The 25,111-nt window shown below is 42.2% G+C and overlaps 1 protein-coding gene across 5 annotated transcripts in view; it reads right to left on the bottom strand.

Annotated features, from left to right (window-relative positions):
• The window catches only part of MAPKBP1 (mitogen-activated protein kinase binding protein 1), a 55,081-nt gene extending 31,845 nt beyond the window's left edge, over positions 1-23,236 (bottom strand). Inside the window, exon 1 of one of the 5 annotated variants that reach the window (XM_023757502.1) lies at positions 22,875-23,236. In XM_023757502.1, the coding sequence (XP_023613270.1) occupies positions 22,875-22,991 (117 nt within the window). In that variant the 5' untranslated portion in view covers positions 22,992-23,236. The remainder of the gene's footprint in view (positions 1-22,874) is intronic. The other 4 variants (XM_023757500.1, XM_023757501.1, XM_023757499.1 and 1 more) reach the window with 4 other exon arrangements.
• Positions 23,237-25,111: the final 1,875 nt, after the last annotated feature.

Genomic DNA, 25,111 nt, shown 5'->3' with positions numbered 1-25,111 from the left:
TCTTGGTTCATCATGCTTCAGACTTTCCTAAAATCTCTCAAACAAGCAGCATCTGGCCTCAGCTGGCTCCATGCCTCTCACTCAGTGGCCCCAGGCCTGGCACTAGCAGCAGCCAGCCTTGGTTCACAGCTTGGCCTTTCCTGGGCAACTCCAAGCCCAGCACAAATAGCAGCTATCTGCAGATCACTTTGTAGCTCATGCTGGGTGACCCCAGGCAGAGCACAGGCAGCAGCTGACTTTGTCCACCTCCCAGGAGGCCCCAGAGCCAGCCTACCCAGTGTACAGCTTCAGACCACATCAAAGCACCACCCAACCACAAGCAACACACTCAATGGGCAAACTCAGCAGGCACCAGAAACTCAGGTCAAGAATTAGAGGGACAGCTTTCTGTCCTGAAGTCAGTCCTGCTCTGTGCGATGGGGCCCTACACAACTGATCCTCCACAGTTGTTGGTGGTTAATGGTTGTAGCCAGTCTTTGCAGCTGATCAGCCTGAGAGTAAATCCCTCCCATTGGCATGCCAAAAGCAGGCAAGGCTCAACTACAAGAGGAGGGTGTACACAGCCCATACAGAGGTACATCTCCAATGCCCAGCTTGGGTGACCGGGGAGACTGTGCCACTGGATCCTACAAAGCACCTACTACATAAGACCATGCTGCCAAGCCCAGGAGATGTAGCACCTCTACCTAATACATAGAAACAAACACAGGAGGCTGCCAAAATGAAGAGATAAGGAAACATGCCCTAAATGAAAGAACAGAACAAAACTCTAGAAAAAGAACTAAACAAAATGGAGACAGGTGATCTAATAGATGTAGAGTTCAAAACACTTGTTATAAGTATGCTTAATGAATTTAGTGAGAACCTCAATGGCATAAGAAAGAACCAGTCAGAAATGAAGAATACACAAACTGAAATGAAGAATAATTAATAGGAAATCAACAGTAGAGTAGATGAAGCTGAGAATCAAAACAGCAATTTGGAATATAAGGAAGCAAAGATCACCCAATCAGAAAGCAAAAAGCAAAAAGAATCCAAAGAAATGAGGAGAGTGTAAGGAACCTCTGGGACAACTTCAAGCACACCAACATTCACATCATAGGGTTGCCAGAAGGAGAAGAGAGAGAGCAAGAAATTGAAAACCTATTTGAAAAAATGACAGAAAACTATCCTATCTTGATGAAGGAAATAGACATACAAGTCCAAGAAGTGCAGAGAGTCTCAAACAAGATGAACCCAAAGAGGCCCACACCAAGAGACATCATAATTAAAATGCAAAAGGTTAAAGACAGAATCTTAAAAGCAGCAAGAGAAAAGCAGTTAGTTACCCATAAGACTGTCAGCTGATTTCTCAACAGAAACTTTGCAGGCCAGAAGGGATTGGCAAGAAATATTCAAAGTGATGAAAGACAAGGTTACTCTACCCAGCAAAGCTATCGTTTAGAATCAAAGGACAGAGAAAGAGCTTCCCAGATAAGAAAAAGTTAAAGGAATGCATCACTACCAAACCAGTATTATATGAAATGTTAAAGGGTCTTCTTGAAGAAGGAGGAGGAGGAGGAGCAGCAGCAGCCCGTTGGCATGGCTCAGTGGTTGAGCTTCGACCTATGAACCAGGTGGTCATGGTTCGATTCCTGGTTGGGCCACATGCCCAGGTTGCAAGATCAATCCCCAGTGTGGGGCATGCAGGAGGCAGTCAATCAACGACTCTCTCATCATTGATATTTCTATCTCTCTCCCCCTCTCCCTTCCTCTCTGAAATCAATAAAAATATATTTTTAAAAAGGAGGAGGAGTAAAGAAAAAAGCAAATATATGAACAATAAAATACATATCTATCAACAATTAAATCTAAAAAACAAAATAAATGAAAGAGCCAAATAGAAACAGACTCATAGATACAAAGAACATTTTGATGGTTACCAAACAGGAGGGGGATTGGAAGGATGGGTGAAAAAGGTAAAGGAACTAAGAAGTAGAAATTGGTAGTCAAGGGGATGTGAAATACAGCATAGGGAATATAGTCAATAATATTGTAATAACTATATATGGTGTGAAATGGGTATGAGATATATTGGGATGATCATTTAGTAAGTTATATAATGTCTAATCACTGGGGTATACACCTGAAACTAATATAATATTGTACATCAATTGTAATTGAAAAATAAAAAATGATTAAAAATAAATCTAATAAAATTCTATTGTCACTAAAGAAAAAAAAAGGGAAAGAAAATAGCTGAATTAAAAATCTGAATGAGACCCAAGTTCTGACAGAAACTTCAGCTCCAAACCCTCATTGCTCACATGCCAAATGAAACATAGCCCAAAGATACACCAGAGCCCAGGTAACTGATTATGGCCAGTGACTTGGGACACAATTGCTATAGGCAGCCAGCACTCCAATATATCTAAAGATCTAGAAACATCGCTTCATGTATAAGTGAAAACTCAGAGCTAAGAAGAGAGCATTCACTTTGTATTCTATAGTGATCTCCTCCACATCCGAAACACAGCCTAAAAGCAGGAAGAATAATCAAGTTGTGACCCAGCCTCTGCTTTGGCAGGTGGAGACTGCTGAAATAGAGGAAAGCCTATACCAGCCTGAAAGAAGGTGTCATCTTTCTCTGGAAGCAAGGCTGCAGGAGTACAGAATTACTACAGGTGTACTGTGAAGGAGGGCTTGAATACCCACCACTCCCAGCATGCACTAGGCAGGGCAGTATTTTATCCTCTTGAGAGGAAAAAGGAAAACAAAATCGTTCCTCACTATAATGAGATAAAGGGATAACTTCATAATAGCCTATTCCCAAGAGAGAGAAAAAAAAATAAAGCCAACTGTTTAAATGCTCTCCTGGCTCTCATTAAAGGAGATGGAAAAAACAGGTGGCTTAGAGGCGACAGACAGATAGGACGACTCATTCACACTAGAGGGAACAGTATTTTCCAACATGTGTCTGCATTTGTATTGGGTCACAATGTATGATAAATTTTTCTTTTTTTTTTTTTGCCAATCCTCACTCGAGGATATTTTTTCCATTGATCTTTATTTTTAGAGAGAGTGAAAGAGAGGGGGAGAGAGAGAGAAACATCGATGTGTCAACACGTGGATTGGTTGTCTCCCATACACGCTCCCAACTGGGGCTGAGGATTGAACCTGCAACCCAGGTTCCTGCAAGCCCTTGACTGGAAATCAAACCTGTGATCCTTTGGTGCGTGGGCCAACACTCTAACCACTGAGAAATACCAGCTAAGGCTATAATGTATTTCTTTTTTTTAAAATATATTTTATTGATTTTTTACAGAGAGGAAGGGAGAGGGATAGAGAGTTAGAAACATCGATGAGAGAGAAACATCGATCAGCTGCCTCCTGCACATCTACTGGGGATGTGCCCGCAACCCAGGTACATGCCCTTGACCAGAATCGAACCTGGGACCTTTCAGTCCGCAGGCCGACGCTCTATCCACTGAGCCAAACCGGTTTCGGCTATAATGTATTTCTTAATGTGGGTTGTTCTACAAAGTTTGAAAGTTACTGGAGGGCTACGGGGGATCCTAAGGTAAAGAATACACATACTCTACCCTCAAGGAAGATGAATGATATACTAAAAAGCAATCCAGTATGTGACAAGGATCATGAGAAAGATATAGAGTGCTCAAAGAAGAGGAAGAGAGATGACTTCTTAACAGGATCAAGAATGGGAAACAATGAAGCTTTCTTGGAAGGTGAGATGGTATTTGGCCTTGGCCTTGACCTTGCAATGAGGATATGATTTTGACAGGTGGACATACGAACAGAAGGAATTCTCAGTAGAAGAAGCTGCATGACCAAAAGTTTGGCAGAAGGAAATAAAAGAGCTAGTGAGCAACGGTGAAAGCAAAGATTGTGTAGGAGAATAAGTCAGGAGAGGTAGACTGCAACCAGACCAGGTAGGCCTTGAATGCCAAACTAAGTGGGCCATCTGTAGGTCTGGGAAGCCACTGAAGGGTTTCAAGCCAGGGACACAAAGTTATATTTTAGTGATGATGTATATAAAACATACAACATAGGCCCTGACTGGTTTGGCTCAGTGGATAGAGCATCAGCCTGCGGACTGAAAGGTCCCAGGTTCGATTCTAGTCAAAAGCATGTACCTTGGTTGCAGGCACATCCCTAGTGGGGGGTGTGCAGGAGGCAGCTGATCGATGTTTCTCTCTCATCGATATTTCTAACTCTCTATCCCTCTCCCTTCCTCTCTGTAAAAAAATCAATAAAATATATTTTTAAAAATAAATAAATAAATAAAACATACAACATAGGCAGGGAGCCCAATCAAGAGGCTGTTACAATATTTTAGGTGAGAAGTAATGAGAAGCTGGATTAGCATGAAGATAGTGGGAATAGAATAGAAATTATGTATTCAAAAGTGACAAAGCAAATAGAATTGGCAAGACTGGACTCTGTACAATTTTCAAGAAAAAAGAAGACTCAAATCTTGAACCTCAGAAATAGGAAATAAGGTGGTACCATGATCAAAAAGAGGACTTGGGTCTGGACACGCAAGGAAGGATGGGAGCCAATGATGTCTGTTTTAGACATGTTGAATCTAAGGTGCCTCGGAGATATTTAGTAGAAACCACAGAATGTTCAACTTAGCAACATAAATAAGAATTAATGCTTGGGAGAGGTCATGACTAGAAATAAATATCTGAGGGTTATTCACATGGAGGTGAAGATCACCATTGAAAGTATAATGAGACAGGAGAAGATGGAGGGAGGGGAGAGAGAAGCTAAGGATAGAACTATGGGGAATATCTATTTTTAGGGTATGAAGAAGATGAAGCCAGGCAGTTAGAAAGGAAAGAGCAAAACCAGGAAGCCAGTGAAGGGAGAATTCCCAGAAGGGATGGGTGGCTCATGTAAGTACTAAAAAGAAGTAAAGGCCTGGCTGGTGTGGCTTAGTGCTTGAGTGTCGACCTATGAACCTAACTTTTCCTGTTTTTTTTTCCCTCTCCCCCCCCCCCACCCCTTCACCCCAGAACTAAGCAGTTCACAAGCCAGAGGAGAGGCACCAGCCAATGAAAGATCCAGTTTGTGAAGCCAAGACAATGATTCTGCTAGAGAAGGGCTTCTGGCTTGAGCCCGGGGCATAAGTGGTTCAGATTTGCCCTCCCTTTCTTAGTGTCAGGGGCCACTACAGGGCGTCTGCAATAGTAGGATTAAGAGGCCAGAGCCACAAAGCCAGGGTCATCTAAGATTTAGCTGACTTCAAATTGGTAAAGGAAACTCCAGCAACTTAAAGGAAGCCTATCTGTTTTGTTGCCATGTTTTGTTGCCACCAGTTTTTTTCTTCCCCCTTCCATCTCCCTTTCTCCACTTCTCAATCCCGCTCAAAACAAGTTATAAATACCTGAGTTATAAGTCATTCCAGCCAAACCATGGACTTGCTATTTCTATAAACAAGCATGCCACAGACCTGTCTGAGGCAGAGCACTCTCCATCTTCCCCTCCCTTCCTGCAGGTTAAGAATAATTATGCTGGTCTCTTGCCCAGACACTACACTCTAATCTCACAAAGCAGATTCTCCACCAGATTCTGAGAATTGCCACTTAGGCGAAAGCCACAGAGGAAGCCCAAGGCCCACAGGCTTTGTGCAGAGATTTAGCCAGCAGGGCAGACACCCAGTGACTGGCTGGGGAGGGGAGTGGGGAAAGGGAGCATCATGCCCAAGCTCACTCACCCCTGCTCCTTCAGAGTCCAAAGTACCATCTGGTCAGAGGCAGGAAGGGTCAGATGGCCGCTTCAAGACTGTAGATCAGACCTTGCCTCTCTACTCTGCTCCTGGTCTACCCCACCTGGCTGATTTATAGTTCTACTGTCTATTCCATAAAGGCTCCTAGAAACAAATAACCCTCAATATGACAGAAAAACCACATGCCCTGAACTCTCTTGCTTAGAGTTCAGAATCGGTTGGAGTTGAGCCAGTTCTCTGGTGCTGAGATTAAAATAGCCTCAGCTTCTAAGAAAGGTAATCTGCCACTTCCCAGGAGGTGACCTTAGAGATCCTCTACTCCTAAATCCCTGGAGACTTGAGAACAAACGTTCCCAATCCTGGACTAGCAATAGAATTACTCAGGGGCTTAATAAATTTTTTTCAGATAATAGTCTCATCCTATCCCCATCTCTTATCTGGAAAAATTCTCAATCAATAGACATGGACAGGGGTTCAAAAATCTGCATATTAGAGCTCTCCAGGTAGTTCTAATGATTAATTAGATGGGAAACTATTGAATTAATGCATTTTCCTTTTTTGCTTCCAAATTTCAACCACTCCTGAGACTAAGGAGAAATAATGTTCCTAGTATTCTTACAAGAATCTCCAGGTGCTCTCCTCTCTGAGCACGGCCACACCTTTCCCAGCCCCTCCTCTTACCCCCAGGGCATTACCCTTGCCTTTCCCTCTCCTAAACAGCAAGGGCCTTTTGCTTCTGCAACTTGTTTCCTAAGCCTATGGCAGCCCAGCTGGCTCACTTCTACCCCTTTAACTTTCTAAATAAACTTTCTCTTGTAATTTGAAAAATAATAATAATATCCAGATCCATGGGTACAAAGAGTCTTGTGCAGAGAGGATCTACAGCTATAACAATGATCACTTATTGAATGTTATGTACTCTGTGCCAACAACTGTGCTAAGCACTTTACAAGATTATCTCATTTAATACTCTTGACAACTTTATAAAGGACAAGAATACTCTCCATTTTACAGATGAAGAAATCAGGTAAGTAGTGAGTGGAAAAAACAGAATTTAGACCCAGGTCTGTCTGGTTCCAGAAACCATGGTGACCAGAGGAGGGAGTTCAGGTTCTCCAAAACCACCAGAATGTTCAGTTTCTGAAAGAGCACATGAGGAAGTCACTGCATCTTTGGGGAACCAACAGGGACAGGTCTGAGAACCAAGGTAGAAGGCAGAGGACACAGGATGAAGTAGAGGGCCAATAGGGTCCTCTCCTGCTAGCTTTAATGTGTTAAAAAACACACACAAAAACACAGGCAGGCCTTACCAGTAGCTGAAATGGGTCTAAAAACTGGGTTCTGACCTCTCCTCACTGAGATGATTACAGAGAAAGAGGAATGGAGGGTCTTCCAATGCCAGAGTACCCCCTGTGGTCAGAGCTTGCCCATGTCCAGCCGGTACTTGACCTACAGTCAACATGGACAACTGACACCTGTTTCCAAGGCAACTGGCATTACAGTGTCAGAAGCAGGAGAATCTGATTTCATGTGCAGATGGAGAAAGAGGTTAGAAGGGCATCAGATCTCAGACCAGAGGGGAGGGAATAAGGGGACTATCGCTAAAGGACTCAATTATAATACAATCATCAGCATGCGCTGAAGTCCAAAAAGCAGCTTGAACAACACAAATGCCTGATACAGAGCAGGCACTTCTGCCCTTCCTTTCTCATCCAGCTACCAGAAAGGCAAGGACAAGAGATATCTCAAATTAAGCAACCAGAATAAGGTTAAAAAATTTTTTCTCCCTCTACAGCAAGACCAGAACCACAACACAGCTTTATAAGTTAAAAGTCTGATCATTAAGAAGGGTCTAATTCCTCCTCATTCACCAACTCTACATGCCTGAATTTTCTTAATCTTTGGTTTCCAAACTTTATAACTGGGGAAAACACTAACCATTCCTTATCTGGATGAAATGTGCAGAGAGAATGTGTTAGACAAAATGAGGAATGGGGCCCTAGCGGCTTTGGCTCAGTGGATAGAGCATCGGCCTGTGGACTTAAGAGTCCCAGGTTCGATCCCGGTCAAGGGCAACATGCCCGGTTTGCGGACTCTATCCCCAGTAGGGGGCATGCAGGAGGCAGACGATCAATGATTCTCTCTCATCATTGATGTTTCTATCTTTCTCTCCCTCTCCCTTCCTCTCTGAAATCAGTAAAAATATTTTTTTAAATAACGAAAAGAGGAATGGGAGGACTCTTGGTACCCCTGCAATCATGTCAACTTATACCATAAGATTCTCCTGGGAAAAGAAAGATTTCTTCAACATGCTATTCTCTATAAAATGCTCACTTCCTTTCTATTCCTAATGCCAACACCCTAGATTAGGCCTTCAGCACCACATTCCTTGATATAGCAATGGCTTTCGAATCAATCTCCTTACTGTAGATGCTTCTCCCCATCCCAGAACCCATCAGAATAATCCTTCCATGATTATTAGCTTTGATCATGTGCCTTCTCAGCTCAAAAAATTTCAACGGCTCCTTACTGCCAACTAAATAAATTATAAATGTCTTAGCGTAGCATCCAAAGTTCTCTGTCAATGGGCCCTACCTTTCTTCTTATTCTATTTCCTACTACTCATCTATATGAATCATATGTGCTTGCTAATCTGGATTACTCATTATTCTGGAAAGGAGCTTTATAGAGCTTTAGTTTATATTATTCTCTACCTAGAATGTCCTTCCCTTCTACCACCCCATTCTGAAATCCTACCCTTCCTTCAAGGACCAGCTCAAATATCACATCCCTATGATTCTTCCTGTGGTCATTCTGGACAGAAGTGATTCCTGCCCACTGTGTTATTCTTACAGCAGCACTTAATTTGTATCATTCATATGGCATGTGCTACTTAGTACCTTGTACTGTCTTATCTCTCCTACTAGTTTATAATCTCCTGGAAGAGAGAAGCTATGTCTTATACAGCTCCATGCTTATAGCACAGTGTTTAATATATATTTGTTGAATCCATTCTTAATACATTAAAAATATTTGTGAATACTCCTTTCATCTTACTTATTAAGCTATTCAACCCCCTAGAGAATTCTCCATCTTCACAGCCAGCCCTAGAACTTGGAGCAAGAAGCAGGATTTTGATGCCTTTCCAGAAAGAATAGGGAAGGCCTGAATGGAATAATCCATGTGCCTTGAATGATTACAAACAAAACAGTTTATCCCTGACTTTAGTAAACACATGCATGGCATGGCTCTACACACATCTCAAATTATAATTAAAGAATAATTCCACCCCTGGCCAGGTTTCTCAGTGGTTAGAGCATCAGCCTACAAACCAGAGTTGTGGGTTCGATTCCCAGTCAAGGACACGTACCTGGGATGCAGGTTCAATCCCCGGCTCTGGGAGGCAACCAATTGATGTGTCTCTCTCACATGGATGTTTCTTTCTCTCTCTCTCCCCCAACTCCCTGCCTTCCTCTCTTTCTTTAAAAATCAATGGAAAAAATATCCTCAGATGAGGATTAACAACAACAACAAAAAGGAATAAGTCCAAAAGATTAGGGATTTTTTTATATATAAAAGTGACTAACGATTGTTTAAAAAGAACTTTATTTGTCCTTTATAATCGGAAATGAATATAGTTATGAGTAGTTATTCTGAATGTTGGAATTATGAGTGACTTTTCTTCTTTATGTTTATATTAGTTATGTAAAAAATCTTTTTAGAAAGCACATGTACTTCAGAAAGTATCAAAAAATATTTTATTTACCAAAGCTAACCAAGGACATATTTTGGAAGATAGTAGAAATAAAGTATCTTAAATTTGATAAGTTAATGATGAATTTGTGAGAAAATATTTTATGTACTATTACCCAAAAAGTTTATTATACTAGATATATTTTTCAATAACATTTGTGCATAACTGCTTTAATAAAATGAATATGCAGATTTAAATTTTAAATATTTTATTATTTTTAAAATATGTTTTTATTGATTTCAGAGAGGAAGGGAGAGGGAAAGGAGGATACAAACATCAGTGATGAGAGAGAATCTCATAACCGGGGCACGTACACTGACTGGGAATCGAACAGTGACCTCCTGATTCATAGGTCGACACTCAACAACTGAGCCACACCGGGCAGGCAAAATTTAAATATTTTAGATTTAAATATGAAATACACAAGTTCAAATTGGAGACTTTTACCTTTATTTATTTTCTACTTAGAAAAATATACAGACACGTAAAAAATTCCAACATTACAGATAGTGAATATACAATCATAATCTACTATCCCTTCCTGAGGTAATTAATATTAACAACAGTTTGGTACATATCTATAGCCTCACTTTTTTTCTATGCATATACTAACATGTATGTTTTAACAAAAATATACATAATCACTAGCATATAAAACTTATACAGTTTGCTTTTTGTCACTTAATATGCTTTATATATGCTATAATATCAGTACATATAGATCGACTTCATTCTTTTCAGCAAGCACAGGGCACTTAATTTTATGGATGTACACCAATCCCCTACTGATAGCTACTTGAATTACTTCAAATATTTCACTACTGTGAATAATACACACAATATATATTATATACACTTTTGTGTGGTGTGAATGCTTGCAGAGAATAAGATCCCAGAATTATAACTTGTAGATCAAAAGATATAAATATATAAATTTTTCTGCTAATGGTTATTACCAAATTGTCCTCTAAGAAGGTTGCATCAATGTATGCTTTCACCAATAGTGTAAAGGTATGAGTGCACTTGTTTCCCCAAATCTTCACATATATTTTCTTTAAGCAAAAATTATTTAAATAGAATATTTCACTTTCATTACAACATTAGAAACTGAAAACAATGGGTTATAAAATTAACATGTTTTCGCACTACCTTTAAATTCTTGGTCTGAAAGGAAGCTATAGGACTAATTCACATTCTACATTATTTCTCAATAGAAATAAATTAGCCCCAAAAGAAAAGTTATATCTATTTCTAGAGAAGCTACTGCTGTTGAAAAGCATGCTCATCACTCCAGTGATTTCGATAGTTAGTATCAAAAGGAATATTTGCTAAGCCTTCCTTTTGGTTAGTAGTATTGTTGATACAAACTAAAATACTGGCAAGGAAAAGGTACTGAAGACAGGTCACAATAGAAAGTTGCACAGGGAGGATGATTAAATGTTGGAACAGAAGAGGCTGCACCTGCATAAGGGGACTCCTCACTAATTGAAACTTGAAGGATTAAAATTTTGTCAGGAAATTACCGGGTATTCAAGAAATCTATGGACCCTGATAATATTAGCAGCCCCATAATAGCTGTAAACTTATTTAGACCTTACAATGTACTTTCACATTCATTAAATCTCATGTAATCCTCAAAACAGCTCTGGGAAAAAGCCATCAGTATTCCAGTTTTACAAATGAGAGAGAAGCCAGCTACCTCAGAAGCGAGCAAGTTTTCTCACCACCCCCCACTACACATATACACACACACACCACACACACACACACACACACACACACACACACACACACACACACCCGCTACTCAAAGTATGGCTCAAGGAAGAGCAGCACGAGTATCACTTGAGGGTGGACCTGAATCTGAATCTCTAAGACCACTGTCTCTCACCTCCACCCACCGATCTATCTGTACACTACTAGTAACTATCAGAAGCCCTGTTCACCAGCCAGTTCTGGATTTGCTAGGAGGGAAAGTCTGTGACAGCTGCTCTGGGGGCCTCACAAGAGAGACCAAAGCAGCCTGGGGAAGCAAGGCCATCATAAGAAGAAAGGACATGTTTAGAAAACTCAGCAGCAGGTAATAATGTAATATGAAAATAATCATGGTGTGCAAAGATACCGAACTTTCCCAAACAGAAGCTAACCAATGAGCGTCAAGGTGATTAAATGGAGGCAGGCCTGTAGGCTGCCTGTTGCATGTTTAGTTCCAATAAGCAGCTGCTTGCTTTTCTCCAAGGCAGTAGCCTAGAGGTGGCAAGGGTCAAGGTTTCTGAGCATGCTCTGAGCTCCTCCCTCATGATCACAAACTGTCCCTGGGCTGCCCCTCTACTCAATCCACCTGGCTTGGGGCTTCCTGTCCTCAGTACTAACTGGGGCAGCAGCAGGAAAGTATGCATTAAGATCCCATGCTTTTGCACCCATCGTCTTATCATTGTTGCCTACTTGAGAAAATAAATCAAAATAAAGATATCCCACACTTTTCAAAAGTTCATGTTACACCACTTCACTTTTACATTAGTACATGTTTTCGCTAACTGAAAGAAATCCTAGGAGGATTTTCACTTTTACAGGCAAAAAGTGAAGATAGCATTCAGTGTTTGTTTTGCAGTGAGCTATTAAAAAGGCAGTGTGCACCCCGAGTAGGGAGAGTGGCACTGCTTTTACTATATATTAGTGTTATTTTGGGTTTTATGTATTATTTGGTATGATTCAGAAGGTTTCCAAAATTAATAGTAACTTTTTCTTTGCTTTCTACCATTCCGGCTTACAGAAGATTTCATAGGAACAAACTCTTTCAGATGGTGGAGGGAACCCATGATATGAATCTGATCAGGTGAGGAGGGAACCCATGATATGAATCTGATCAGGTGAGGAGGCAAGGAACTTAGCAACCCTGGAGCCCACCCAGCCAAATGGTCAGTTGAACAAATCACCTCATTTTTGTTCATTTTCACTGAACCCCCGTTTTTTTTCCACAGAAAATAGGCATTTTAACTCAGACTCTCCACAGCTTCAAAGACAAGGTCTGTTGTGGACAGGGACAGCGACAGAGATAAGAAGGTGAAGCACAGAGGTAAAAGGAAGAGATTTGGGGTAGGTAGCACTAGCCAGCAGCAGGAGTGTGAGCTACTCAATCAACTGTCAACTAAGAGCAAAAACAGTTTAGTTTCATGATACCCACACACAAAACAACCAAGGCATCTGTTGGTCTCCATTTCACTCCCCCACCTCACTCCAACCCCAGAGAGAAGCAACAACTGCTTGCGGTGTATGGTCATCTGGAACCATGCAGCTGTAATCTATCAACCTGACATTCATATACCCATAGAACCACAAGTTGTACAGTTCCTAAGAGTACCACAGGAAGAGAAGTGGGGATACCAGCTCAGAAAATCTGGAGCTGGGGGTGGGAAGAGGAGCAAGGACGTAGAGGGACAAGTGTTACTGAATGAGGGCTCTAAAATAAGTCAGTGAAATTCATTAAACTACCTCTTGCAGGGAATGTTGGGAGAAAAGTACATTTTTTCAGGTACTGCCATTTTCCAAGCTGAATGCAGGATGTGACTCTTGGCTATAGCAGTACTGGGCATACTTCTATGCTCAGTGTGATGGTTTGCACATGAAGACTCCCTGGGAGGAAAGCCGAATAAAAATTAAGTGTAGGCTTTAGAGTTAAGATAGCCGAGGCTTGACTCCCAGTCAAGCCCCTACTGGCTATGTAAAACCACCAGCTACTCACCTAACCTCTCTTAGCATCAGTTTCCTGATCTATAGAATGGGAATAGTCATATTTATAGTAGGGTGGTATAAACTTGAGTGAGATAATATATGTAAAATGTTTAGCACAGTACATAGCAAAAGCTCAATAAATGTAGTCATTATTAACACTATAAATATTATTATTTCTAGTATTATGATTGGGAAAGTAAGATAAGGACAGAAAGCACTAAAAACAAAGGTTAGAAAGGGGTGGTTCCAGTAAGCATACTACCTGAAAATGTTGAGTGACACAAATCTATAATGGATGGGAAAGAAGAAACATGAAAAGTTCAAAACCACACAGCAAAGGAAACCATCAACAAAATGAAAAGACAGCCTACTGAATGGAAGAAGGGGTTAATATCTGAAATTTATAAAGAACTCATACAACTGCCCTGGCCAGTGTGACTCAGTTCGTTAGAGCACTGTCCTGTACACCAAAGGGTTGCAGGTTTGATTCCCGGTTGCCTACATTGTGGGTTCCATCCCGGCCCCAGTCAGGGTGTGTGCCAGGGACAACCAACTGATTTGTCTCTCTCACATCTCTCTCTCCTCCTCCTCCTCCTTCTCCTTCTCTCCTCCTTCTCCTTCTCTTCTTCCTCCTCCTCCTCCTCCTCCTCCTCCTCCTCCTCCTCCTCCTCCTCCATCTCGCTCTCTCCCTCCCTTCTTCCTTCCATCCCTTCCACTCCTTCTAAAAATCAATGGAAAAAATATACTTGGGTGAGGATTAACAAAAAAAGTTTTTTTAATAATAAAATAAAAATATAAAAGGGCAGAGGACCTGAATAGACACTTCTCCAGAGAGGACATAAAGATAGTCAATAGACATATGAAAAGATGTTCAACATCACTAATCATCAATGGTTACCATCAATAAATCAATGGTTATCATCAATAAATCAATGGTTCTCACCAATAAATCAATAAACAAGTGTTGGCAAGGATGTGAAGAAAAGAGAACCCTGTGCACTGTTGGTGGGGATGCAGATTGGTGCAGTCACTGTGGAAAACAGTATGGAGGTTCCTCAAAAATTTAAAAAATGGGACTGCCTCATGACTCAGTGATTCCACTTCTGGTTATATATCTAAAGATATCCAAAACACTAATTTAAAAGATATATGCACCCCTATATTCACTGCAGCATTATTTACAATCGCCAAGATATGAAAGCAACCTAAGTGCCCATCCATAGACGAGTGGATAAAAAGCTGTGGCACATATATACAATGAAATATTACTTGGCCATAAAAAAGAATGAAACCTTTCTACATGATACAGCATGATGGACCTAGAGCCGTGGTCAGCAAACTGCGGCTCGCGAGCCACATGCGGCTCTTTGGCCCCTTGAGTGTGGCTCTTCCTAAGCCTTAGGAGTACCCTAATTAAGTTAATAACAATGTACCTACCTATATAGTTTAAGTTTAAAAAATTTGGCTCTCAAAAGAAATTTCAATCGTTGTACTATTGATATTTGGCTCTGTTGACTAATGAGTTTGCCGACCACTGACCTAGAGCAATACACTGTAAAGTATATGACTCTAACTACTATGCTGTACACCTGAAACTAATACAAAATAATACTGAACGTAAACTGTAATTGAAAAATAAAATTTGAATTTTAAAAAAAAAGAAAAGTAAAAGAATAGAATCAAGTCCTTGGGTATTTTAATCTTTAAAAATAAAATCACCTTAATTACATAAGACAAAAACTTCATCTCCATCCTTATCCACTTTGACCACACCATTAGCATCACATCTTCAGAAACTACCAAAGTCTTAGCAGTGTTCTATTTCTATCAAACTATACTACAAGGTTATAGTAACTTAAACAGCATGGTACTGGCATAAAAGCAGACATATGAATCAATGGACTAGAATAGAGTCCAGGAAAAAACCCACACCTATATGGTCAACTAATCTATGACAAAGGACGCAAGATATATACAATAGGGTGAAGACAGTCTCTTCAATAAATGGTGGTAAGAAAGCCAGACAGATACATTCAAAATATGAAACTAGACCACTTTCTTATACCACACAGAAGAATAAACTCAAAAAGGATTAAAGACTTAAATATAAGACCTGAAACCATAAAACTCCTAGAAGAAAACATAGGCAATAAACTCTTTGGCATTGCTCTTAGTAATATCTTTTTTAATATGTTTCCTCTGGCAAGGGACACAAAAGAAAAAATAAATGGGACTACATCATACTGAAGAGCTTTTGCACAGTGAAGGAAACCATCAACAAAACAAAAAGACAACCTACTGAATGGAAGAAGTTATGCACCAATGACACCTCCAATAAAGGGTTTATATCCAAAATATATAAGAAACTCATACAGCTTAACCCTCCCAAAAAAAACAAATCTTGCCCTGACCGGTTTGGCTCAGTGGATAGAGCGTCGGCCTGCAGACTGAGGGGTCCCGGGTTCGATTCCGGCCAAGAGCATGTACCTTGGTTGCAGGCACATCCCCAGTGGGAGGTGTGCAGGAGGCAGCTGATCGATGTTTCTCTCTCATCGATGTTTCTAACTCTCTATCCCTCTCTCTTTCTCTCTGTGAAAAATCAATAAAATATATATTTTTTAAAAAACAACAAAAAACAACAAATCTCCAATTTAAAAAATGGGCAGAGGACCCAAATAGACATTTCTCCCAAAAGGACATACAGATGGCCAAAAGACATATGAAAAGATGCGCAACATCACTAATCATCAGGGAAATACAAATTAAAACCTCAATGTGATATCACCTCACATCTGTCAGAATGACTATCATCAATAAATCAACAAACAACAAGTGTTGGCAAGAATGTGAAGAAAAAGGAACCCTCGAGCACTGTTGGTGAGATCATAAACTGGAGCAGCCACTATGGAAAGCAGTATGGAAGTTCCTCAAAAAATAAAAAATAAAAATAGGACTATCATATGACCAAGCAATTACACTTTTGGATAATTATCTAAAGAAATCCAAAATACTAATTCAAAAAGATATATGCAGCCCTATGTTCACTGCAGCATTATTTATAATAAGCAAGCAATGGAAGTAAGCTAAGTGTCCACTGATAGATGACTGGATAAAGAAGATGTGGTACAGAAGGGGTGGAGGGATTGAGCAAAGAAAAAAAAGAGAGAGAGAACTCATGGACACAGACAACAGTGTGGTGATTGCCAGGAGTGGCAGAAGCAGGTTGGTGGGTAGAGGAGGAAGAGGGTGTAAGGAGGATAAATAGTGACGGAAAAAAAGAAAAGAAAGGAAGCCCGGCGCACGGCTCAGTGGTTGAGCGTTAACCTATGAACCAGGAGGTCATGGTTCGATTCCCAGTCAGGGCACATACCCAGGTTGCTGGCTGGATCCCCAGTGTGGAGCAAGGCAGCCCATCAATGATTCTCTCTCATCATTGATGTTTCTATCTCTCTCTCCCTCTCCCTTCCTCTCTGAAATCAATAAAAATATTTTTTTAAAAAGAAAAAAAAAGATGTCATACATAGAATAGAATGTTACTCATCTACAAAAAAAAAAAAAAATATGGAATCTCCCATTTGCAACAACATGGATGGACCTAGAGGGTATTTTGCTAACTGAAGTAAGTCAAACAGAGAAAAACAAATACATATGATTTCACTTATATGTGAAATCTAAAAACCAAAATAAATGAACAAACAAAACGGAAACAAATTCATAGATAAAAAGAACAAATGATTATTTCTGGATGAGAGGGGTGTTAGGGGGATGGGTGAAGAAGGGGAAGGGTTTAAGATGTACAAATTGCTAGTTATAAAAACTAGCATAAAAATGTAAAGTACAGCAGACTGGTGCAGCCACTGTGGAAAACAGTATGGAGTTTCCTCAAAAAGTTAAAAATGGAACTCCCATTTGACCCAGTAATCCCACTTCTAGGAATATATCCCAAGAAACAAAACACCAATCAGAAAGGATATATGCATCCCTATGTTCATAGCAGCACAATTTACAATAGCTAAGATTTGGAAACAGCATAAGTGCCCATCAGCAGATGAGTGGATTAGAAAACTGTGGTACATCTACACAATGGAATACTATGCTGCTATAAAAAAGAAGGAATTCTTACTATTTGCAGCAGCATGGATGGAACTAGAGAGCATTATGCTAAGCGAAATAAGCCAGTCAGAGAAAGATAAATATCACATGATCTCACTCATATGTGGGATATAATGAACAACAAAACTGATGAACAAAAATAGATCCAGAGACAAGGTAACACTGAACAGACCGTCCAACCTCAGAGAGAAGGCAGGGCAGGGGGAGGTTAGAAAACAACCAAAGGACTTGTATGCATGCATATTAGCATAATCAATGGTGGGGCTGTGGGAGCTTTCCCTCAGGGGTGAGAGTGGCTGGGGGAGTTCCATGAGTGGGAAAAAGGAGACATGTAATACTTTAAACAATAAAAAAAAAAGTAAAGTACAACATAGGGAATATAGTCAATAATATTGTAATAACTATTTATGGTGTCATGGGTACTAGACTTAACAGAGTGATCACTTTGTAAGTGATATAAATGTCTAATAACTATTTGTGCACCTGAAACCAATATAATATTTTGTCAATGATAACTGAAAAATTTTTTTAAAAATGTTTGAACTACTCAAGGAGAAGAATAAAACTGGGCTTGCTTTACGTATTCTCAAGAAGCCTCAATGTGGACTTAAGTATGAAGCCAACAGATATTAGAGTCCCAGCAGGAGGCTTCTGTTGTAACAATACATGTACAGCTATCAAACTCTACCCACAGAAGTTCTGATTCCATATAGCTAGGATGGGACCCAGGAATGTGTATTTTTTAAATGTTGCATAGGTATTCTGATGTCTCACTGCCCTCCTGACCCTTTCCCCAAGTGAGAACCATCAAGCTAGAGCCAATGATCCATAAATGTTTTTAAAATAAATGTTTTGTCCTGGTCGGTGTGGTTCAGTTGGTTATAGCATCATCACCCTGTGCACCAAAGGGTCACAGGTTCAATTCCCAGTCAGGGCATGTAAGGCAGGCAACAAATCGATGTTTCTCTCTCACATTGATCTCTCTCTCTCTCTCTCTCTCTCTCTCTCCCCTTCTCCTGCTCCCATCCCCCTCCCCCTCCCCTTCTCCCTTCCTCTCTAGAATCGATGAAAAACATATCCTTGGGTGAGGATTTCACAAAATGTAATTAATTAATTATTAATTAATTAAAAATAAATGTTTCTCTACTACCAAATAGATGGATTAAAGAATCTCAATACTAATACCTGGGCTCAAACACTGAGCAAAAATTGAAATCAGATTTACTGCCAATTTTTTTCTCCTCCATGAAACTCACCTACACAAACTCTCACAGAGTCACATGTTAAAAGGCTCAAAGTACCACCATATAATTAGATAGGAAAAAACTGTACAAGAAAATGAGAGAGAAAAAAGGTGTGTGTGTGGGGGGGGGGGGAAGGGGGCGGGGAATATGAGAATTAATTAAACTCAGATTCATAAAAACTGATAACCAAAAGCAAGCTGCAAGTTGCCTTGCCCATTGTTTCCAGAAGGGATGATATATAACCCAGACTGGATTAATGGCTATTAAGGAGGAGGAGAATTTCAAAACCTCCTTCACTTACTTTTTCAAAATCTAACAACCCTCCAGCATAGGCAATGCTTTTGTATCCCTAACTTAAATCTTGCCTGCTCAGCTTCAGTCCATTTCTATCCTTTGTTAAAAGAGAAAAACAACCCAGTTCCCTTCACATACAAATCTTTCAGAAACTTCAAAAAAAGAGGGGGAGGGTTAGCTATCAAGAACACACATTTACTTCTTAAGGAAAATACAGCCTTAAGCCCTAACCAGTTTGGCTCAGTGGATAGAGCGTCGGCCTGCGGACTGAAAGGTCCCAGGTTTGATTCTGGTCAAGGGCATTAAAATATATATATATCCTCAACTGAGATGAGAAGTAGAAGGGATAATTAATTGTACAGGGCTCGAAGTTGAAGGATGTTTACAACTGGTAACTTTACACTTCATCAAGACCCAGCAGAAAAGGCATAAAACCTCAAATTACTTCCAATCCTATTATACTGCAGAGAATTCCCTTCCTTAGAGAAGTGTTTTAAAATCCCAGCTCTCATCTGCTCTCTCTCTAATAATTTAAATACTCATCTCTACAGCTCTCACTTCAGCTTTTAGCTGTATTTTAAACATCTTTTAAAAATAGGTCTCTCCTTAATTAAAAAGCCTTTCATGAGCACCACTTTCTGCATATATGTACTTTCCTGTCTCTTTCATGCCCTCCACACCTACCTAGGCTGCATCTCTACTTCTTTTTCAACATTTTGATTTCTCTTCTAAAGAGGTCACACAACTCCTCCTGATCATTTCCTATTCTTTTAGAATTCCAAATTTATCCCTACCATATTTGACATCTTTAAATTTTTCTCATCCATTTAGTATTTACTGCATATCTTACACAGTACAGTGTGATATAAAGGAAATAAAGAACATTACACCTGACCTTTGGAAATGAAGACATACATAAAAGAATAATTGGTTCCAAGGTAGGGGGGGGTGGGGTGGGGACGACACCCTAGTCAGAAAAGGCCTTATGACTCCAGTAAATACAGAATTGGACCTAAAAAATAAGTGGAGAGTTTAGTGAAAAGGCTACTTTAGATAGAAGGAACAATATGATTCAAAGCTGCAGGCCATCTGAGGTAAGAACTACATAAAGGCCCTCTGTCACTTCCTTCTTTGCTCCCCGCCCCCCAAAAGGCATAGGTCTTGGCCTTCAAATTTTATGTCAGAGTCTGTTGTCCATGAATCACAAGCTCTCTGAATGTTACTGTGTTTACCCACAGCCACTACACATTAGAGCAGCTAACAAAGCTTCATACGCCAAATCTTATGTGGGTTACCACAAGGCAGGCTTTCAGAATCATCTTAGGTAGAGTCTTTAATAAGGAGTGTGAGGAGTCAGATACCGTGCAGTCCTAAGCCCACAAAGACAGCTACTACTTTTGGGTGCTAAAAATATGCGCGAGTACTCTTGCTCTGTCAGACCACTGAAGGGTCTTTCAATGTCAGCTAAGTATTTCCTTTATTCACAGCTCTAGAACAAACAGAGTCTGAAGCACTGCCATGGCCATGTGGCTCAGCTGGTTGGAGCATCGTCCCGTACACCAAAATGTTGCAGGTTTGATTCCTGGTCAGGGCACAGACCTAGGTTGCAGGTTCATTCCCCAGGTTGGGGTATATACAAGAGGCAAATAATCAATGTTTCTCTCCCCCCCCTTCCTCTCTCTCTAAATATCAATAAAAACATATCTGCAGGTGAGGATTAAACAAAAGAAAGTCTGAAGTACTGAATTTCTATTTGAAACAGGGATTTTTTTCACTGCTTTCCTGGAGAGCTTCTCTTCTCCTCCTCTTGCCTCAGGACTCACAGTTCAAGCATCCCTTCCTCTGTGAAGTCTTTCCTAATTCCCCTTAGGTTCCCGCCCCTATGCTGCCATTACCACCTTTTGCATACTTCTAGGGCACCACTTACCACACCATGTTGTAATTATTTGTCTACAAGTCAAACAAGCCACAAGCTCTTTGATGGCAAAGAATGTTTTACTCATCACTGATTCCACACATAATAGGTACAATAAATATTTGTTGAATGCATTAATAATGAACAACATGGGAAGTTTTAAAGAATGATGATCATATCTTCTGGATCGCAGACAAAAATTACAGTAATTATTAACACTGAAGACTAAATTTCTATCATACATTTATACTACCTAAACCATTCTCAGTCAGAAAAAGAGGCCAAAGTTATGAGAAAATTGCTCTACTAGTGCTGGTCATTGCCAAGTTACCAATCAAGAATACAAGTGTTTGTAGCACTAAGAATGACCCAACACAAAAAATGAATGAACAGAATCAACTCAAGAAAGTTTCTAAGTTTCTGGCCCATTCTGCATCTGGAGAATATGAACAATTAATAGAGTCCTTGGAAAAGTCACTATCTTCACTGCCAAGGAACCTTGTAGCCAATTTCGATTTAACTTTTTAAAATATATATATGTTTTTTTATTTTTTATTTATTTTTTATTGACTTCAGAGAGGCAGGGAGAGGGAGAGAGAGACAGGAACATCAATGATGAGAGAGAATCATTGGCTGCCTTCTGCAAGCCCCCTCCTGGGGATCGAGCCTCCAACCCAGGTATGTGCCCTGACTGGGAATCAAACGTGAACTCTTGGTTCATGAGTCAATGCTCAATCACTGAGATACACTGGCCAGGCCCAATTTTTATTTAATATGACCTCTGAGAAATATACAGAAAAGCTGTTCACCTTCTGACTAAATTCAAGTAAGGTTCTGCTAAGGGACAGCTTTCTGAACTAAGTCCTCCCAGAACCCTGACACGTTGTATATTAGCACTCTCAATCATTTCTCAGTGGCTTTACTAATCTCTGAAGAGATACAAGGCAGTAAAACGCTGTGGTCTCAAATGCCTCTCCCTGTAGCAATCCTGTACCACACAAGGCTACTACTCTGTTTAAACAATGCTAATATACAAAGGTCTAATCTAATCCTGTGGGAACAAAGCCCTAGATTCCCTCAGGGATTCAATAAATGTAGCCAACTTTTCTATTTTCAAAGTTGTGGGCCTCACCACAGTTGAAGAAAACATCAAGGCCAACACCCACACAACTGAGTGGATGCAGGGACGTGGCCTCTGAGGAACTGGGCAGCAGCAGGGTGGCATGTGGCTCTTGGCATATAGTGAATGAAATAGCAACGTTCAAGAGCAAACCAGAACTGTTTTGCTGTTATCATTCCTAAGAAGTCAAGAAGCTCCGGTTAAATTAATTTAGGTTTCTTGAAGAGACAAATAAATATGTTTTGACCCCAGGCAAGAGCATTTGCCAAGCCAATTCCTCAGACTAGGTGTTCTAGCATATTTCTTTCCTTTTTTTAATTTTAATTGGTTTTAGAGAGGAAGGGAGAGGGATCGAGAGAGAGAAACATCAATGAGAGAGGAACACTGTCAATTGGCTGCCTCCTGCATGCCCCCTACTGGCGGGCAAGCCCTCAACCCCCGGCATGTGCCCCGACCAGAATCAAACTGGTGATCTTTTGGCTCCTGGATCGACACTCCACTGCTGAGCCACACCAGCCGGGCAGTTCTAGCATATTTCTTTATGCTACTACTGTCTTACGTAACCCAGCTATGGCACTAACACTTGCAGCTACATTAGTCACAGCTTAGCCCTTCCCGGGAGATGGGATCCCACTACTCTCTCCCAAGAAGGGAAACGGAGTCACAGCACATCACCTGGCTTCCCCGAGCACAGACGTGGTCTGTAGTGAATTGAATCCAGGTTGCCTTCCTCCCAATCCTTTTTCCATGAACGCATCTCAGCACGCCCATCCCTGCTGCTATTTCTCCTTTAACCTAACACTAAACCATTGCTTTCCGGAAGGGCAGAGACGGGCACACTTGATCCTTGGGAGCCACAGGACCGTCTAGTTCTCCTCTTTCCCCAGAAAGAGTTAAGGTGAGAGAGGAACACGGAGCAAAGGAGGGGAGGGGAGGGCTGGGGAAAGGCGGCTCCCGGGAGGAGGACTCACCTTGGAGCTGAGGTCCTCTCGCCGGCCGCCTGCCTTGCTCCGGCGTAGTTTGATGGATGGGGATCGCAGCAGGTTCTTGAGCCGGCTGGTAATGGTCGACCCCTCCACGGCCATCATGGTGCGGAGTCCCTGGGCAGTTCCTGGCACACCCTGGGACCTGCCTCAACAGCAGCGCTGCCTGTCCACTCCACAGGGTCTCCCCGTCTGCGCTCTCGCTGGCCTGAGACGGCGGGAGGCCACCTTACCGGCTGCCCGGCAGCGTCTGCCGCGCTCACCTCCGGGCAGTGCTCTTCACCCACATTCCCGCCTGCACACCCGGCGCGGCTCCCTAGGCCCGTGCCTGCCGGGGGCGTTGGAACGGGAGGAGGGACGGGCCCCCGTAGGGTCGTACCTGCTAGCTGGCCCGGTCCCCGTTAATGCCCAACAGTCCCCATGGCAATTGCAGCGTTCACGGCAGGACGCCGCCGCCGCGGCCACCGGACGCCTCGGGGGCCTGGGGACCTGCGCCAGCGGCCGCAGGGCACTCGGCACCGCGGGGCTCGCCGTGGCCCGGCCACCGCTCTGCCCCTGAGCCTCCCGCCCCCGCCCGACCCTCGGGAGCCCTCCACGGGGGCCCTGGACCTTCCTCTTTCCCCTCCCTCAGCAGCCCCGGCTACTCGCCAGCGCCCCCGCTCGGACCCAGCCTCACCAGCCCCGGGGCCCGGGGCCCGCCACGCTCACAGCGCCCTCAGGCATCGCGCTCGGCGATTTCAGCTCCGCGGCCGCAGCGGCGGCAGCAGCTATGGCGGCACAAGCGGCTCAAAACGCGAAGTAGCGCCGAGGCCCAGCTCCCGCCGAGGCAGGCGGAGCGGAGGCGAGAGGGTGCGGTCTGCAGCCGAGGGCGTTCCTGGAGCGAACGAATAAGGTGTGTGGGGCGGAGCCCGTGGGCGGGCGAGGAGGCCGGGACCTGCGACTCAGAACCGCGATCCGGCGCGTCGTCGTGGCGGGTATCCCTCCTGGAGAAAGGTCGGCACAGCTCGGCTTCGGAATGGAAAGAGCCAAGCCTTTTATGGCGTGAGGAGGCCTGGTTCCCCGGGAGAGTGCACTCCCCAGAGCCCCAAGACGGCAACTACGCCCCAGCGGTGCCAAGGTTGGCATCTGATAGGCCCGAGGGACCGGAACCGAAACGAACTCCTCGCTCAGAATTACAGAACTGAGACACAGCCATAGGCTCTGCTCCGCATCGACCCCAAGCGCTGGGACTCCGAGCGGTTACAATAGTTGTTCGCCGCCACCCGCGCGGCGCGTTGACCTACGTGGAGATGACTCTGGAGCAGCGGTCGCCAACCGGGTGGTCCGCGGAACACCGGGGGTCCGTGAGGTCCGAAAGGTTGACGACCGCCGCTAACGTTTTCGATTGCTAAGAAGTGTTACTAACTGGGCAACCTAATTGGCCATGTTGGAAGAAAGGGGAGGGAGAGGATTGCCTTGGATAGGGCGTTGGGCATGTGGGGGAGGAAAAAGAAAAGTATATGTTCCTATGAGATATTTGTTTCAAGGTTTCTTTAACCTTCCATGTCCCATCGCGCTCTCACCACGAGTTAACCAGGATTTTGTTGCTCCAGTGCTTTTCCTTATTCCTATCAAAATCCACTCGTAAAACTTTCCCCCTATTATTGTACTACTTTGGTGAGGTCATTGTCAAGCTTGCTGACTAGTTGTAGTATAGTTTTAGCTTTTGCTCATGGGAGTTGAGGGCGTGCACAGAAATAAAATAACTTTACAGTATGATTCCACAGGTGTCTCTGCATTGAGTTTATTTTCTAGGAGTCTTTCTGCCTCGTTACTACTTCAAGAAATTGCCTTATGAAAAGGTAAGCCTAAGCCAGAGAAATAGTACGTACGAAGCATTTGTCTCAACCTATCCAGATCCTTGGAACACTTGGACACGTAAGAGTGAAGAACCCCTAAACCCTTTATATGCAAGGCACTGTAGGACAGCTGAGGGTGGGTCTTGTACAGCCAAGTAGCAAAATAGGTATGTCCTTGCGTGCATTCTACATAAAATCAAGGCTGTTAGGTATGTACTTGTGTGTACTCTAATCATGCATTAAAAACAAGATCTGTAAAGCTCACAGATCAAGCAGTGGCCTCCTAGAAGACGAATTAGCAATAGCTACCAGAGGCATGAGACTTCCCTTACTCTTCGACCATGCATTGCAGGTGTAATGAAATTGTAAAATGATATTCACATATTC

The sequence above is a fragment of the Myotis lucifugus genome, unplaced genomic scaffold (assembly GCF_000147115.1).
Source record: "Myotis lucifugus unplaced genomic scaffold, Myoluc2.0 scaffold_109, whole genome shotgun sequence".
Taxonomy (NCBI): domain Eukaryota; kingdom Metazoa; phylum Chordata; class Mammalia; order Chiroptera; family Vespertilionidae; genus Myotis; species Myotis lucifugus.
This window is presented reverse-complemented; position numbering and strand designations above follow the sequence as displayed.